The sequence below is a fragment of the Haliotis asinina genome, chromosome 5 (genome assembly GCF_037392515.1).
Source record: "Haliotis asinina isolate JCU_RB_2024 chromosome 5, JCU_Hal_asi_v2, whole genome shotgun sequence".
Taxonomy (NCBI): Eukaryota; Metazoa; Mollusca; class Gastropoda; order Lepetellida; family Haliotidae; genus Haliotis; species Haliotis asinina.
The window spans coordinates 73,096,312-73,115,202 of record NC_090284.1 but is presented as its reverse complement, the minus strand read 5'-3'; the positions used below and the strand labels follow the sequence as shown (position 1 = coordinate 73,115,202).

The window sequence follows — 18,891 nt, the reverse complement described above, 5'->3', positions numbered from 1 at the left end:
TATGTTGTTTTACTAAGCGGGTTAGATGTGAAATGCTTCCTTTAGCTGCGTGTACATATTCACGAACATAGGTGTGACAATGCCAGCAACACGTCCACGAAGCAATGCCATACCGCCATTAATGTCATTAAATTCCTACTTCAGAAGGTATATACTTTAACAATGTGATAACCAGAAACACACCATCAAACTGGCAATTTTCAGTAACGTCTGCACACTGAAAACCTCGATGAAAGAGGACTCTTGTATATGCGAACTTAATTGTAGTATATGTGCCATATATATATATATATATATATATATATATATATATATATATATATATATATATATATATATATATATATATATATATATATATATATATGAGTGCGTGTGCGTGCGTGCGTGTGCGTGTGCTCGCGCGTGTGTGTGAGTATATCAAGACGTACTTGACAACAAGGGGCCTATGCAAACAGTCTGCAATACATCCATCTACATGCAGACTGGCATTGGAACACAGGCCTCGCCCTCGATTTTACATCGCATTATCAATATTCCAGCAATATCAAGGCGGTTGACACCAGAAATGGGCTTTACACATTGTATCTATGTGGAAAGTCGAACCTGTGTCTTCAGGGTGACGAGTGGACGCTTTAACCATTAGGCTACAGAACCGTGTTCATTTATGTGTGCGTACAGTCGGAAATATATATGGCAAGGGTCCAAATGCCACCTCTTTGTGAGTAACATTCAGTTTGTAGAATGTGTTTTGTGGACGGTATATTGATAATGAAGAACATTGACATAAAGGTTTAAACAGACGTGAAACAAAATAGCATTACATACGTACACGTGTATTTTCAAAAGAAAAAGAGAATAAATATGACTATATTGCAAGCTGTTGATCAGAATGGTAGCTTGTATGTTTTTCATCTGCTTGTTGCTATGGTAAAAACATAATCACATTCATGTCATCGACTAAATGCAGCATGACTTAGGTGCTCAACAAAGTTAAGGCTCCCAATGAAGCCTGAATGGACGGAGATGTAGTTAAATAAATAGAGGTAACACACACACAAAAAAAAACGTCACGCATGTCAACATCAAACATCACTAAACACGGGTATAAAATGACCAGACATTAGCAGTGTTAAAAAGCAACAAAGTTACTTAGAACTTCAATGAGAAGATACAATCCGATAATCGGTCTTGTTGACGACAGATACACAACAAACTCAACCGTGGCGCTTCCATGTTTGATAGTGACGCACTGCCAAGGAACGCCATCGTAAGTAACTAAAAGATCCTAATACATGTTTTATCAACCACGTATAAACATATACCGTAGGCTAATTCTGGTTTCCATACAGATCTTGCTTGTAGTATAATTCAGTATGTATGCATTGCCTAACAGATCACCCTTACCTTCACGCTCCTTAATCCAGCCCATACTCCAAAATTCCGTATAGACTCCCCACTCCATGTACATGTACTCTCTACCCCCTCCCATAATCCATATACATGTACTGGCTAACCCCTTCTATAATCCATATACACTCTACCCCTTCCCATAATCCGTATACTCTCTTTCCCCTCATATAATCCCTATAAATCCTCATCCCTCCGATGATCTGAACACTCCCTAACCCGTCTCATAATGGACACGCTTCTTGATCCTTCCCACAATCCGTGTACTCCTAGTCCTTCTGATAACCCATATTCTCTCCAAGCCCTCCCTAACCCTTCTACTCCCCAACCCCAACGCCTCCCTAAGCCTGACCACGCGTGGTTCGCTCCGAACTCTCTAACCAGGCCCTAAATGTTTTTTCTTAACTCTCTCACTCAATAGTTACTCAGCAAATTCCCCATTCCCCAGCCTGGGGCAGACCGAGATCTCAGGGTCCACCTCCACCATTTCGGTGGTGTTGGGGTTGTGGAGTCCGTGGTTGGTGAAGTCGTTGGTTGGGCGTTTCTTGATGTAGTACTTGGAGCCGGTCCTGTTGAGTCCCTCCTTCCGACTCCGGGCCCGTATGAGGAAGCATATGGTGATGGAGGTGAGGACGTTGAGAAGGACTAGGAAACCAACGACGAAGACCACAATGTCCGACGTTGTGAGGACGTTCTCCTCCAGGGGGGCCGGTGTCGTGGACGGCTCCTCCGCTGTCTCTATCGTCAATACGACGCTGGCCTTGCCGAAAAAGTTCTCCGCGGTGTTGACTTCACGAGCGATGACCTGGAACATTAGCGGACATTGTAACACCTTACACCTGGTTTATATACATTATATGTTGTTCACTGGTCACGGGCTGTCATAGGTTGACGTACCCTCCATGTTTGTTGAGCCTTCGGGCTCAAGAAACATAAACGGCCATCGAGGGTACATCAGCCCATGGTTCCCGTGGGACAGGTGAACAACACATATATCTTTCCGAACACCTCAATGTTAATTTTAAACTATTAGAAGCATGAGTATCAGATCGTACACTTCAGCCTGCTTGTGTGAATCAAACGTTTCTTGCATCTTGCTGTTTTTCAGAAGGTATTGTATTAGCCTATCTTTATTGGTCATCCCCCTTGTCTGTGTCTGTCATCACACCAACTGAACAAGGAAGTGGCATCGTTTCTGTCTCTTTGTCCATTGTTGAGTCTTTGCTAGTCCATTGTTGTCAAAAGCTGTATATATGTGCTGACATCTATACTGAAGCTGTAGGAGTCCGGTATTCCCACTGTCTATGTAGGGATGGATGACCGCGAGCAGGATAATGCCGCTCGTGGGAGAGGTGGGGTTGAACTGGAACTCCGTCCACCCCATTCATGTATACTTTTTGTCATGTCTTGTGTAAGCAACTAAAGAAGTCTAAACAAAACTATGCCTTCATCTTTGCCAACGTAATGTTCGCCTTAATCATAAGCTAATACCATAAAGACGCGCCATATGAACGCGTTGACAGCGCCATGTGAACACGTTGACAGTGCCATGTGAACACGTTGAAAATGCCATGTGAATGACAGGAAGTTACTATGTAAGGAACCATTTCTTAATATATTTATTTTTAGACCAAGGGAGAATGCACTTGCGGAAAAAGCATAGGTCCATATCCGGCGCTTATTAGAGACCCGGTGCTTATATTTAAAGCACTGCTTTATTCCCGGCGCTTAAAAGAGGATATACGGTCAGCACCAGCATCATCGTCGTCAACTCACTTCAAACGTGACGTGCGTCTGGCCCAAGGCTCGGAGCGCCGATGCGTCGATCACTCTGATTAGAACATTAGCTTCGGAGAACACTTGTCTCGGGCTCGGTTCGAATATAGTCAAGGGCTGTCCCCCTTGTTCTATACTCAGTACAAATGTTGCACTTTTCCCTGTCTGAAAGTCAACAAAATGTCTATAAAAGCTTCCACTGAAAAAGCAAAATAACCAAAACAAGCAAAGATACAAAATTCATACTACATGCCAGGGTCTGAAGACAGCACCGTTCTCTGGTTAAACATAACGTATAACTTCCTGCTACGAGAACGCACTACATGCATGTTCACTGTGAGACCCAAGGCGAGGTTCATTGTAAACCAGGAAGCACTGATTAACAAAACACAGTAACTTCACCGTGGTACAAGAATCTGTATCGAGACATCCAATCACGAAATAAAAGACGTGGTTATCAATAATGTCTATTCAATGCACTTTCCAACTTCTAAAATGTCGCTCAAAGAAATTACGCCTTCGTCAAATATTAAACTAGCGTTATGTTGCCTGGTTGGTTGCGTTTGTCTTTGCGCTTATATAGAATATAACTCAAAAGAGGTTCAAGAACAATGTGTTCCCCCAGTTTAGTATAACTCACCATGGCAGGATATATGAACTATAGAAACATGAAAGAATGGGAACTTCTTCAACTTTCATTTCTCTATGAGAAGAGTTATGAAAATTCCATATGCCCCGAATACAAGATCGCAACTGTTACTCTGATCTGCGTGCAACAGATCCGGACATCACCATTGACTTCAAATATGTGATGTTATCATTTATACACATGGAACGACAATTACCAAATGACATTGTCCACGAATAGTTAGTGTAAGCCATGGCGACTGGAACGCGAGGTCCATGTTGAAGTATGGGAGATGACCTCTGCTCTGCGATTGCTTTATAGGAACGTGTTCTGTAGGTAGTCCAGTAATAGTAGGACTTGTTTGGGCTACGGTTTGGGTTTGAAATATAGTGTTAATCATTATACATATATTTAACCTTTTCGCACAGTTGAACCCTAAATGTTCTAGTACCACACCTGGTCATTGTCATACACTTGCATGTACCCGTCGCCTTCAAAGTAGATGAGCGAGTTGTCAGGGATGTCGCTCCTGACGAAAGCCGTGTAGGGGGTGGACGTATTGAAGGTGGGGGCGTTGTCGTTTACGTCTTCGACGGTGGCGTAGACGTCGACAGTCTTCGTGATGTTGCCGTATTGGGGCCACGTTTCGTTCAGTTCAGTGGCCTGCCAAAAGGGAGGTACTGCCTATATTACACATAAATGTAGGACATTATAATAGACCATCTGAAGCAGCAATATCCTGATTCCCAGCCGTCACGACCATACCACACACCAGACATTTCTTTGCTTTGGCTATCGTTAGGCGTTAAAATACGACATCGTTTCACAAAGTATTGACGGTATAAATGTCGGTTGACGCAGAGAGCAAACGCCACCACTGACTCGTAACGAGGACGATTGCCACGGGTGTATCTAGGAACGGAATCGAACCCACACCCTTCAAATAACACATTGCGAATTTTGCAGCGCCATAACCACAGGACCAGCAGCAATGTCTCATCTATATACGGAGACATTGCAGATTAACTATGGCGGCTTGGCCTGTTAGTGAGGGATGACCTTACCTGCACCAGAAGGTCAAACACGCCGTTGACGTCTATGACGTCGGGTGCTTCCCTGTCAAGAGGCTGTTTGGTTGTAATGACGCCACTAGTCCCATCAATGGAGAAAAGTTCAGTGTTGCCTGTACAATTAATGATGTAACATATAGCATTGCATTGGAACACAACGGAGAAACACTATTAACATATGTGACACATTTGACCCATGATATCCTACAGACTTCGATTACCTATCCTCGTTTTACAGAAAAGAAGAGATTCCTACCTTGTATGATGGCGTATTCTATGGAGTTAGGGACACCCCTGTCGCCATCTTCAGCCTGAACCTGAATCACGGATGTGTTCTGAAGGCGAAGGCAGTCAGCTATAAAGTTCTCAATATTGATATGCAAACATAAATCAATCTGAAATGTCTCATGTTGCGATACCCCCATTCCAGACAGCGAAGACGACCTGGGGTTTTATATACAGTGTATAGTAGCTACACGGGAGTTAATTACGGTGCAAAGTAGTTACAAGGGTGTTATCTACAGTGTATAGTCGGTAAAGGGTGTTATCTGCAGTGTATAGTAGCTACAAGGTGTTATCTACACTATATGGTAGGTACATAGTGCTATCTACATAGTGCATAGTAGCTACAATGTATTATCTATAGTGTATAGAACTTACAGGATATTACTTACATTGTATAGTTGTTACAGGGTGTTATCTACAATGTATAGGGGCTACAGGGTGTTATTTGCTGTATATAGTGGCTACATGGTGTTATCTATAGTGTATAGTAGCTACATGGTGTTATCTACAATGTATAGTAGTTACAGGGTTTATCTACGGTAAATAGTAGCTACAGGGTGTTATCTACAGTATATAGTAGCTACAGGGTGTTATCTACAGTGTATAGTAGCTACAGGGTGTTATCTACAGTGTATAGTAGCTACAGGGTGTTATCTACAGTGTATAGTAGCTACAGGGTGTTATCTACAATGTATAGTAGCTACAGGGTGTTATCTACAGTATATAGTAACTACAGGGTGTTATCTACAGTATATAGTAGCTACAGGGTGTTATCTACAGTATATAGTTATAGGGATGTCACATACTGCGGGAGCGTTCTCCACCACGGCTCCCCTGTAGACGTCAAACAGGAAGAATGGTGGCGTGTCCTGTACGTCCTGTACAAGGACCTCTAGTGTGGTGGTATCGTTCAGCCCGTCCTGGTCCTACAACATGGATGCCATCGGGGTTACTAGCTAACTTCTTTCTACATTATACACCTCAGTAACTCACTCCATTAACACGGATGGAATCTGCATATACTACACACTGTGGATGTCTACCACTATGCGTGTACATGGATGTAAACAACGAAATCTGTCATTTGAAGTGATGGGTTGCTGATGTGGGTGACGTGATGTGATAGAGTGATGACATGGAGTGTTAAGGTGACGTGATGTGATAGAGTGATGACATGGAGTGTTAAGGTGACGTGATGTGATAGAGTGATGACATGGAGTGTTAAGGTGACGTGATGTGATAGAGTGATGACATGGAGTGATAAGGTGACGTGATGTGATAGAGTGATGACATGGAGTGATAAGGTGACGTGATGTGATAGAGTGATGACATGGAGTGATAAGGTGACGTGATGTGATAGAGCAAAGCATGGAGTGATAAGGTGACGTGATGTGATAGAACAAAGCATGGAGTGATAAGGTGATGTGATGTGATAGAGTGATAGCATGGAGTGATAAGGTGACGTGATGTGATAGAGTGATAGCATGGAGTGATAAGGTGACGCGATGTGATAGAGTGATAGCATGGAATGATAAGGTGACGTGATGTGATAGAGTGATAGCATGGAATGATAAGGTGACGTGATGTGACAGAGTGAGGGCATGGAGTGATAAGGTGATGTGGGGGAAGTAAGATGCGGTTATAGTGCAGGAGCTTGTGTAATTCTTGGGAATTACATGTTAATTTTTGAAACTCATACTAATTGTAATCACTGGATTCAGAAAAAAAAACATGATTCCATTTTGTCTGTTTGCTTTGTGCCACTCCGGGGTGATTGAATATGACTTCCCAAAATAGCTTGCGACACCATTTCGAGACAAATATATTGTCATGGACTTGTCACAAGGTTGTCATGTAGCATATCAAGATGTAGCTTATGATACATAATATAGAAGTAACAAAAGGTAGCTTATGATACATAATACAGAAGTAACAAAAGGTAGCTTATGATACATAATATAGAAGTAACAAAAGGTAGCTTATGATACATAATATAGAAGTAACAAAAGGTAGCTTATGATACATAATATAGAAGTAACAAAAGGTAGCTGATGATACATAATATAGAAGTAACAAAAGGTAGCTTATGATACATAATATAGAAGTAACAAAAGGTAGCTGATGATACATAATATAGAAGTAACAAAAGGTAGCTTATGATACATAATATAGAAGTAACAAAAGGTAGCTTATGATACATAATACAGAAGTAACAAAAGGTAGCTTATGATACATAATATAGAAGTAACAAAAGGTAGCTTATGATACATAATATAGAAGTAACAAAAGAATATACTTCCAATTTCAGTTTGGTAACGTAAAAAATGACATAATCATTTAAGTAAAATAGTAAAAAAATTGTCTTCCTTTCATCAGACACCAACTTTGTAATATATACCACTATGAAACACACATGTAGTAATAATTGTATCCATATAAGGTTAATGTGACTATCATATATAGCCATGCACAAGTGTCAGATCAGGTCCAGCAGTTACATTATACACACTGACTCTCGTGTCTGGGTAACTAAATGACAAATGACAAAAAGCCAAATCTGCAGTCAACATAAACTGAATACAGGAGAGACAAATTATATATCACAGTGGACAGATAACTACATATTACAAGCTGGGTTTGAAAGTGCAATTTATAATGTGTACTAGAATATTTTCTTAACTTTCACAAGTATTTCGTACTCTTAATTAACTTGCATTGTCAACCAATCGGTCATTAACCCACAAGAAGAAAATATGCTGTTGAAATACAAGTTTCGGAATTATTTGTTATACAAACACAAACATAACTTCTACACATATATATTCTTAATTTGGAAACTAGACTGGCCCTTATTTGAGAACATACCTCCGCTTTGCACAGCAATCTCTATTCACTATTACATTTTAAACTACAACTGTGTACTTGTTCTTTAATGTACTTTCACCAAACTACACAGATAGCCTTTGTGCCACACCTAACATCACCACGAAGATACATTCAAATCCATCCATACCTGTTTGAGATATTCATGTTCCCCACTTACGTAACATTGCGATTATTTTACACAATACATATCACACAAAGCACATTTTGAGGGTTGAATATTGCTGTTGGTATTTCTCAGAAAAGAATGTGTGAGCGAATACATACAAAGACAATTTTGAGTGGGTTTTTTATCACGATTGTGACTTATGGAACACAACCGAAAGCCGCAATTACTGTTTTTCACGTGCAAAACATGAGTATAACCTATGACCATAAGAGACTCAAATGCATCTCGCGTATTCATGTGAGACCCTCCCTTGTAAATAATAGATGAGAAAATCGGACGCTTGAGCAGTGCCGACCGAAATATTGCCAGTGGATAATTACAAGCTGGCGAAGAATGTCATGGCAAACACGTTCAGTGTTCATTCCAGCACAATTACTTATTTGTAGGGTCGTTTTGTACATTCATGTTCGACCATCCATGACCAGCAAGACCAGCAAGACCAGCAAGACCGCAAGTTACCACATCAGCCCATGATCGCCCCATCCAGGTAGCCCACTGCCATCGCGTAGACTCAGGGTAATACATCGTATGAAACGATGTATGTTTATATGCCCTGAAGACCTGTTTATATCCAATGTGGTCTAAATTCACAATCCGTTTGTCTCGAACTACGTGTGCGTGCGTATGTGTACACAGAGTAAAGAGTACTGGGACTTCAAGGCAATTTTGACGACAACCTACTGAGGCAGCTATGGTAACGGTGTAGGCGTTCCTCTTCTCATAGTCTAGACTTTGCAGTAGAAAGATGTCGGCAGTGAACTGGCCGGTTTTGTTGATACCAAATATGCCATCAGTGACACCATCCGGGACCTGGAAATGGTAAGAATACTGCAGTAACTTCTGTAAGAGCCAAATCTGTAAGATAACAAATGCACAGCAGACATCTTGGAAGCAAACCTTTGCCGCCTCTCAAAATTCATCTTCTATAATCTTGTGTAAAATATATGTTAAGATATTTTCCCTGCACCCATTAGTTGGTCTTGTTTCGTTTGACAACACCCCCTGAAAGTTATTCACTGGTAAATGATGGCGCGTTAAATCTTGAAAAAGTTGGAATTTCTCTCTGTACTGAGCAGATGGAAGCCTCTACAGGCTGGAGTTACTAGCCGGCACTGGTGGGACACACTGACTGACAATCACCCGTGCTAATCACGAATGAGGACCACCCTGCCCTCCCAACATGGATTCCTCCACTGTAAGTATGTGCCAGCACTCGAAGGTATGTATGGGAACAAGGTCTACGAGAAGGAATCTGCTGCTATATAGAAGTAGTTGTCTTATGACATTACCAGTGTGAAGTCTACTGTAGGGTTCTGGTCGGGGTCGGGCGCGTTCACACCCGAGAAGATCACCTCGCCAACATCCACGTTCTGGAAGTAGAGCGGTCGGTCACTCAAGTGTGAAACTCCTGCGACAAGTTATTGTTCTGAAATATTACTGATTAACTTTATGTTTTGGATTTTGTTACATAAAAGAGTACTTTATTGTAAAAACATTGTTGTAAGTATGTTAAATTGATTCTGTTCGAAGTTCATAAATTCGTGTTTTCTCAACAAGTTGTGTGCGTATCTCCAGTAAAATATCGCCTCAATTAATTGGCTGCACAGTTATCCTGTCGATGTTGTTATCATGACGTCAACTCAAACGCAACCAGTCCTCTCCCTGACACTATTGTACATCAGTTGTAGATTTGCCACATCAGAAACTAGATTATACTGGTGGCAAAATAATCATTGGACGACGGAGCATTGGGGTAGCCCAGCTGTTAAAGCAGTGGTGATATACTGACCTCAAGTGGCTCACACCTGTACGGCTTGTTGACAAAGCTTGGCGGGTTGTCGTTGACATCAGTGATGCGTAACAGAGTAGATATTGTTACCTGAAATACCCACAGAACCGTGTCTACCAGCACAATACTCACACACCATTCTGACTGTAACGGCGAATAACTTTAGCATCATTTGCGACAATGCCAATGAATATTACAGACATAATAATCCACCTTTAGTGAAGCTAATCATATTGTTAAACATGTATAATTTCTTATCAACGTGTTGCAGTCCAAAAGTAGGGTTAATAGTTAAACAATACCGCTTCAAAGCCGGGGCTGTTTGCGCTGAAGAATATCCTTCGTCTATCTGGCTCCTGAAAACAGATGCATGCATGTTGCACATGGGGGTCTGTTGAATGTACACACACATAGGCCACATGTATCACAAGGCCCAGGGCAGTGAGCGACACGCTCTAACGATTGTATTTAAAGAACATATTCAGTTTAAAATACACCACCGTCATTGGGTGTATGTATGTTTACGTACTATATGACGTATTGTTTTGTAGATCTGTGTAAATATTTACATCTGGGAGTTCTGATTAAGATACGATTCCAGCAATGCATTTTTCAAGCAAACACGACAAATACTGATTTAGAAGGTTACTAATATCCATTAACGCTGTTTCATCTAAATGTCAATGCATAATCCAAAACAAATCAGTTGAATGTCAATTCGGTGCAAGCTGGTCGGTTGCTAGGTGGGCATCGTATGCCTCATATTAACATCAGTGACGCTGATTCCATGGATTATGAAGAAAGAAGCTCTTGGTAATACTATTAGTTTGCCATAAAACATGTTGTTCTCAAAGAACGTGCTTAGGTCCAGGAATCAGACGTTGCTAGTGTCAAATAAAATAGTCTATTTTCCCTAAAATGTTTGCTATGCACATTTACTTGAGTTCAGTTAGTAGTGTGGGATTTGTATCATCTGGAACACTTCTTTGTGTGTTTTGATCACACAGATGGCCATCATGATGAAAACTCACGAAATCTCTGTCAAGTTCTGATGCGAGGGTGGCGTTAGCGTAGTAAGTGACGTTGTCACTTGAGACAGTTTTCGAAACGTTGACCAACGTCGCAGTGTCCTCGCTAGCGGTCAGTATTGTGATATCACTACCGTCGGCTGTCAGACTCAGTAGCTGGGTACCTGGAAGGGCACATGTCATGCAAAGTTTCACAAATCGTGCCACAAAGGCTGCATACCTCGAGAATGATCAGTGTACACAGTCATCTCAAACTCGGCTGCAGTGATTTAAACGTGGATAAAGCGAACAGATATGTATCAAGCAATGCTGAATGCGCTTGTGGATACCACAGTGAAAATGTTATTCACTATCTCTTTACAAGTAAAGTATATACTGTTGTTAGAAATAATGCATACTTTTATGTAAATGGGCTCAGACTCCAAATTGTGTTGTACGGAACATCGCCAACTAGCAATAATGAAAATAAGAACACCATAGAGCAGCTGTATTCTTACATCAATTCATTTGCAAGAGTAAACGAGTTGATGAAACAGTCCAAACCAAATAACACATGATAATTACTTTAACATAAAGTAATGAAAAGTGATTGCAAGCGTGTTGTTAACTGGAATGTTCAATGCACATAAAATGTTACGATTTTAGTTTATTTCATTTTGTCTGTTTCATTCTGTCTTATTATATAGATCTTTTGTGCTCTATCTGTGTTCTGTTTATACCGGTGAGGTATTCACTAAAGGAAAGCTTTGCTTGTTTACCAAACCAGATTCTTTCATGAATGTTTATCCCAGAGTGATCATGAGAGAGCAAGTTTGGTCTTTACAGTACACCATCAATAGGCACCATGCTGATCATGTGGGTTCATCTTGTACGGTGTCACATCAGCACACTGTATGTAGGTTCCAACGATGGCGTAATCTGTCTAAATGTAGCTAACTGTTTCACTAGTCCCTCTACATCTACTGGCAGTGTCCAAATCACTTACCAATCGGCGTGTCTTCACTGAAAATGATTACAGGCAGTATACTTCCCCACACAGGAATCGCTGCCTGTCCTGAAATAAGTAACATCCTACATTTGGGGTGTGCTCAAGGCGTGGCCCATTACCAGAAATACAAACCTGTAGAATTATCTATCTCAATAAAATGTTATCTGGGATCATTCACAAGCTATTTGCAGGCTTCGCCGTTTTCAATCGCATTAATTATATTTTCATGAATTGAGACACCACGGTCCGGAATTAAAGGGATTAGCTTACATACTTCGAGTCAGTCCAGGTTCGACACAAATAGCGATGACTAACAACGGAATACACAGTACTTAAGTGTTTACTTCGAGATAATCACAAGTTCACACAACCTTGTGTGACTGTTTGCATGTATGTACGTGCCAGTTTGCGTGCACCTGCGTCTGTGTACTACAGCGAAATCCGTATTAGCAAACATCACTTTGTAATATATAGTTTCGAATGTAACCACAGTAGTGTCTGGGTTGATGTGTTCGATATAATAGGGTTTCTCTATATGTAGGGGTGGGATGGGGAGTTTGGCCTAATGGTTAAAGCGTTCGTTCGCCACACGGAAAGCCCCGGCTTCGTTTAACCGCATGGGTACAGTCAGTGTTGTAAACTCCCCAAAAGACTAGACAACCAGACAACTAGTCTGATAACTCTTAAAAGTTACCAGACAGTTTGGAAAGTTCAAGTACCAGTCCAGTATTAAAAACAATCATAAGGTGAGGCAAACTGTTTAATGTTTTCATTTCAGTTTCAATCAAGGATTTAGTCATTATACTCAAAGTCAGATTCGTCCAAGACCATCCATCGGGCGTGCAGCGTTTTGAAACAGACCGTCTCGGATGGTTTTGGAGGCGGGAATTTACAACGCTGCTACAATTTGTGAAGCCCATTTCTGATGTGATGTTGCTGAAAGTTGCTAAAAGCGGTGTAAAGCCCAACTCACTCAGCCACTCACTCATTGCATGAAGAAGCGCGGCAAGGCATGATCCATCATACAAGTGAAAACTTCATTCTGTCCACTCTGTCACATTTCGCAATAATTAGTTTATAACCAAAGTAAGTGATATTGTGTACATCAGTGAACCTAAATATGCATGTATTCTCTTAAGGCTACATAATCTTCAAAATATTACAAGTATTTAGCCTCAGGGACCCCTTTGTTGACAGCCCGCCTCATTTATCCGGCAGATTTACCAGCACATACATCAAATAACCTTAGTGAGATATCAGCTGCAGGAGTTTCCATGTACATCTACATGAAGAAACAGAAAGTCAAACCATGTATGTGTTTTGAGAAACTTAAGAACTATTGTATTTTCTTCCTATGTGTGCCGGTTTGTTTACTGCAGACACTTACCTGGCCGATATATGGCCATAAATCTCTGATGTCTCCTTCCACACTGGATATATTACCTACAGTGTGGTATCAGTATTGAACTAGGACTTTAACGTTCGTGACCCCTCTTGGAATTCCGTTATAGGGGATTGATAGATATCCTGGCACGACAACAGCTGCTTGCGTCGTCTGCACGACAGGTGTACGCCAGCATACATCACTAGCAACACCAACACTGAACATCACTAGTGTGTGTGTGTGTGTGTGTGTGTGAGAGAGAGAGTGTGTGTGTGTGTGTGAGAGTGTGTGTGTGTGAGAGTGTGTGTGTGTGTTTGTTTGTGTGTGTGTGTGTGAGTGTGTGTTTGTGTGTGTGTGTGTGTGTGTGTGTGTGTGTGTGTGTTGGGAGGGGGGGGAGAGAGGAGAGAAATGGGAGAGGAGGGAGAGAGATTGGGAGGATAAGAGAGACACAAAGAAAGAGTCGGAGTAGTTTCACTTCGCTTTCAGCAATATTCCAGCTATATCACACCGGAAATGGGGAAATGGGAATAGTGAGTGAATGCGTTAACCTCTAGGCTACCCCATAGCCTCCCGCCCCAATACAGACTTCTGATATCTACATTCGAAACCTGGCTTCCTGTTTTTGTCGGTGTATATATGTAATTTGACCCTACACCAGACGTATGTTTCAACCACAGGAAAATGTCCATACCTCCACCATGGCCTGTGTTTACCTAAACTTGGGCGTTATCGATTTTATGTGATAAGTTAAGTGTCTCACTTCAATCCCGTTCCCCTAACGTGTGTGCAACGTCCTTAAATCTCCTACTATGTATCGCCCAGGTACGTTGCAAGTGCATACCATCTCTAATCTATGTTAGTCAGATATGGGTATGTCAATCTGCTTCTGGGTATAGATTATGGTTTGCATTTTGTAAACTATAACAGTTTCGTGAGTGAGTGAGTGAGTGAGTTGGTGGGTGAGTGAGTGGGTGAGTGAGTGAGTGAGTGAGTGAGTGAGTGAGTGAGTGAGTGAGTGAGAGTTTTGCAATAGTCCAGCAATACAACGAAGGGAAAACGGGCTCCACATATTATACCCGAGTTGGACCCCAGGGCCCACTTGCACAAACCGATCTTAGCGCTACAATGATTGTATAGTCTGGTTCATAATTATTGAGAATTTTTCTTCTTACTTTGAGCTATCCTAACACCTCAACTGATTCACTGATACTTAAAACTAAGTAATGGTATAAGGGAGGTAACTCATCTTGGCCTACTGAGTATAGTACAATTAGAGTTACCTCCCCTGAATTTGTAGCAGACGTCATTTTCCTCAGCACTGTCAACAATGTCTGCTGAAGATAAAAGAAGGTTGATTTTTGAGTTGTGTAATCAAGGAATTCATGATGTAAATACATTGGCAGAGAGAACAGGAACTCCTCTTTCTACTGTGTATAGGATTAGGAAGAATTTTAAAGAGGAAAATGATTTTGGGCACCAGAAAGGAGCAGGGAGACCCAGAAAATTGGACTTCTCAGATCGCGTCCGGCTGGGAATTTTAGCGTCTAAAAAGCAAAGGGCAAGCATCTCCAACATCAGGTATGAAATGATAGAAAGGGGATCAACAGTTGTATCAAAATCTACAGTTAGAAGAAATTTGATTGATCTTGGATGGGAGAAAGAGACTAGAATTCCTTCTCCTCTCATGAAACAAGAACATAAAGACAGGCGTGTTGAGTGGTGTTTGGCACATGAAAACTTTGACTGGGAAAATGTGATTTTTACTGATGAAAGCTCAATATGGGTATATCCCAATAATGTGAAAATATGGACAAAGTCTGCGTCAGCACCGTTGTATCAACGACCTAAATACAGCCCAAAGTTTCATGTATGGGGAGGGATATCCTTATTAGGAACGACCCCGCTGTGTGTGTTTGAGGGAAATCTGACAAGTCAACGCTACACTAACATATTAGATAATTTTCTCCTTCCAAGTGCACATGTGTTTTATGGAAATGACTGGATTCTGCAGCAAGATAATGATCCTAAACACACCGCAAAACATGCCAAGCAGTGGTTCCAGGAGAAAAATGTGACTGCATTACCATTTCCTGCGTATAGTCCTGACTTAAATCCCATTGAGAACATTTGGGGGATGATGAAGGAATGTGTGAATCAAAAGGGGTTGACAAAAATTGAAGACATGAAGAGAGAAGTGGTCCGATACTGGGACAGCATAACTCACGAGACACTAACCTCTCTGATAGGAAGTATGCCTACCCGTCTTAGACTGTGCCGTGAAGCTCAAGGAGACTTGATAAAATATTAAATTGTTACCTACACAACATGAAAAGGTCAGTTCACTTTCACAATACATTCAATTTTATCTGATTTGTTCTCGTTTAATAATATGAAATGCTTTAGCTATTCTCAATAATTTTGAACCATACTGTAACTCCCATTCTCCTGTATAGGCTTAAGATAGTCGTAGCGTTAAGATCGTTTTGTGCAAGTGGGCCCAGTTGTTCGGTGTTACCTGGGAACACTAGGCAGCCTCACGTGAAATGTCTCTTGACGCAAGCACATAAAATATCTTCAATATATTATAAGGCACTGGATAAACACGTGTGTAGAGTGTCTTCTAATGGCCTCGAATAAAATGCATTTTCATTTTCTTCTGGTCGGTCAGTCATATTGTGATGTAAGGCAAGAACATATTGTTTGTAAATATTATCCATTTCCAACCGGGTCTAAGTTCAGTATCTTAATGTCAACTTCTAATTGTGAAATATTAACAAATTTATCTGCGTACATCTATGGAGCTGTGATGCTTAGAAACGTATCTCTATTTAGCATTGATAGTTGGAACAACTTAAACATGAATACATCAAATAATATTTATATCTGCATAGTTAACATGCCTTGACAACTGATTATTGTATTTTAGTCAATGACCGATGGTCTACACTATTTCCATAATAAAGAATTGAATTGAACATATAGTGTACGTACAGAATTTCTGTTAAGACATAGAATTTACGTGTAAAATAAAATATCAGTCAAGGCATCGGGTATTTAGCTGTACCTATCAAGTATCTGTTGAAACATTGAATATACGTGTACTCGGGAAATGTGTGAACTAAGTAGCATTACACCGGTCGTGAGCATTCTTAACTTCCATTACGTGTAAACCAGGACGGAGGTTGTCAGTGATCAGGGTGCGTTTACTGCCACCTTAACAGTAAACGTATATCACCTCTACTGTCGGGCATGCGCTAACGTGAGGACGCCGTGGAAGTGGGGCGGATTAATATTGCACCAGGCGGATAATATGGAGAATTTATGAAATATTGACAGTAATAAATGACATATATGAAGTCATATTCCCAAACTACATTCCAAGATTGGTTTGCTGAACAATATCTGAGGATCTTGATTAACACAGTGGAGTAAAACGTATGACATGTTCGCTTTAGCGCTAGGGTATGGGGATCCATCTATGATTCAACAGACAGTAGGACAACCATTTATTATAATACTGCATTGTCGGAGAGGGGGAGGGGGTTGGGAGTTTTAAAATAGAGAGAAACGACCTGAACACTGTAGCAATGAGCACAATTCACTGGTAAATTTCTGTCAACCCTTAATACAGATGACATGTGACTTAACACAGGTTTTCCCAATTGCGTAGATCGATACTCATGTTGTTAGTCACTGGGTTGTCTGGTCCAGACAGAAACCATATAACTGGAATATTGCTGAGTGCGGCATAAAACTAAAACTCACTTACTCACGCACTCATTCACTCACTGACTCACTCACTCGTACCACCTCCAACCACCTCGTACCACCTCAAACCACCTCCTACCACCTAAAACCACCTCCTACCACCTCAAACCACCTCCTACCACCTCAAACCACCACATCATTGGCATAGGAAGCCTGCATACAAGGGCTCCTCGTTGTATGCACAGATCATGCCTGCTATCCCCTCACCTCATGCATCAGTTCTAACAGGACGGTATTGACAAACACATATTGACTGTCACGTACTTACTTAATGGTATAAAACAGAGAACCGTGACCAGTAACCCGAGCAGCACTGTCTCCATCGCCGAGTACAATATATGTATCACCAGGCACTGAGGTGGGTTTAACACTGAGAAACCTGTGTTATATCCTTTCTGCAGTGAAATCTGGGTTAAATCCTTGCTTCGGAGAAAACTGTGTTATAAACCGTCGTCAGAGAAACTTGTGTTATATCCTTTCATCAATGAAAGTTAGGTTATATCCTGTCGTCAGGGAACCTGTGGTGTAAACCGTTGTCACAGAAACTTGTGTTGTATCCTTTCTTCAGATAAATATGTTATGTCCTTACGGCTGTTTTATCACACCCAGACACAACGAATACAGTTTGTTTGTGGTGATATCTGATAGCAGGCCTGCGAAATCGGAAAATATCCAGTTTTGATAAATGTTTAGCCAGACACCCCCATTCTTTGACAACTCAGGGAGATTTGTTCCATAATGTGTCCAGCATTTTCCTCGACGTGCCAACAACCACTGAAAGGTAAACACACCACTTCAATTAATTAATCTCACCGGTTAGTAAATCTTCTCGTGGATAAAATGTCAATGAATTAAAACTGCGTGACAAGAAAGTATCCAGTCTATGTATGTTCTTATCTGCTAGTGCGACCCCCTCCTTAAGTGACTTCGGTACAGTTCAACCAGTCGATGTCGTCCCAACATGACCTTTCGCCATTACGCAGTGACGGGTCATCTCAATACCGACAGGCGTTGCCCACAGTGACTACTTACATCTTGCTGGGGAAATACAAGTGATTGTGGACAGCTGGGTGTGTGCAATAAAACAATAAAATATGAACAAATACAAGGTTCACGTTGATAGGTTCCGGTTGTCGATCAGTGCCACCTACTCACTCACACACACACTCACTCACTCACTCACTCATAACCTCTCTACTCTCTCAACACACAAATCTATATTGTTGACGCTCGCATTCCATTCCGTATGTCGTCAAGATGTTCCTTATCGAACACTGCTGTCCGTACCCTCTACCCATCTCACTAACACACAACCACACCTATATCTCCTGTAGTCCGTATCCTCTACCCATCTCACTAACACACAACCACACCTATATCTCCTGTAGTCTGTACTCTCTACCCATCTCACCAACACCCAACCACACCTATATCTCCTGTAGTCCGTACCCTCTACCCATCTCACTAACACACAACCACACCTATATCTCCTGTAGTCTGTACTCTCTACCCATCTCACTAACACACAGCCACACCTATATCTCCTGTACTCCGTACCCTCTACCCATCTCACTAACACACAACCACACCTATATCTCCTGTAGTCTGTACTCTCTACCCATCTCACTAACACACAACCACACCTATATCTCCTGTAGTCTGTACTCTCTACCCATCTCACTAACACACAGCCACACCTATATCTCCTGTACT

At 41.3% G+C, this 18,891-nt stretch overlaps 1 protein-coding gene across 1 annotated transcript; it reads right to left on the bottom strand.

Moving 5' to 3' along the window:
• Nucleotides 1–823: 823 nt before the first annotated feature.
• LOC137285237 (cadherin-related family member 1-like) lies at nucleotides 824–18,067 on the bottom strand. Its single transcript, XM_067817536.1, has 13 exons — nucleotides 17,447–18,067; nucleotides 12,024–12,092; nucleotides 11,042–11,202; nucleotides 10,313–10,366; nucleotides 10,011–10,100; nucleotides 9,511–9,591; nucleotides 8,903–9,031; nucleotides 5,976–6,095; nucleotides 5,141–5,219; nucleotides 4,879–4,997; nucleotides 4,271–4,477; nucleotides 3,187–3,351; nucleotides 824–2,215 (listed from the first exon to the last, which is right to left on the bottom strand). The coding sequence occupies exons 1-13, from the start codon at nucleotides 17,499–17,501 to the stop codon at nucleotides 1,832–1,834; spliced, it is 1,713 nt and encodes a 570-aa protein (XP_067673637.1). The 5' UTR covers nucleotides 17,502–18,067; the 3' UTR covers nucleotides 824–1,831.
• Between the last annotated feature and the right edge of the window lie 824 nt (nucleotides 18,068–18,891).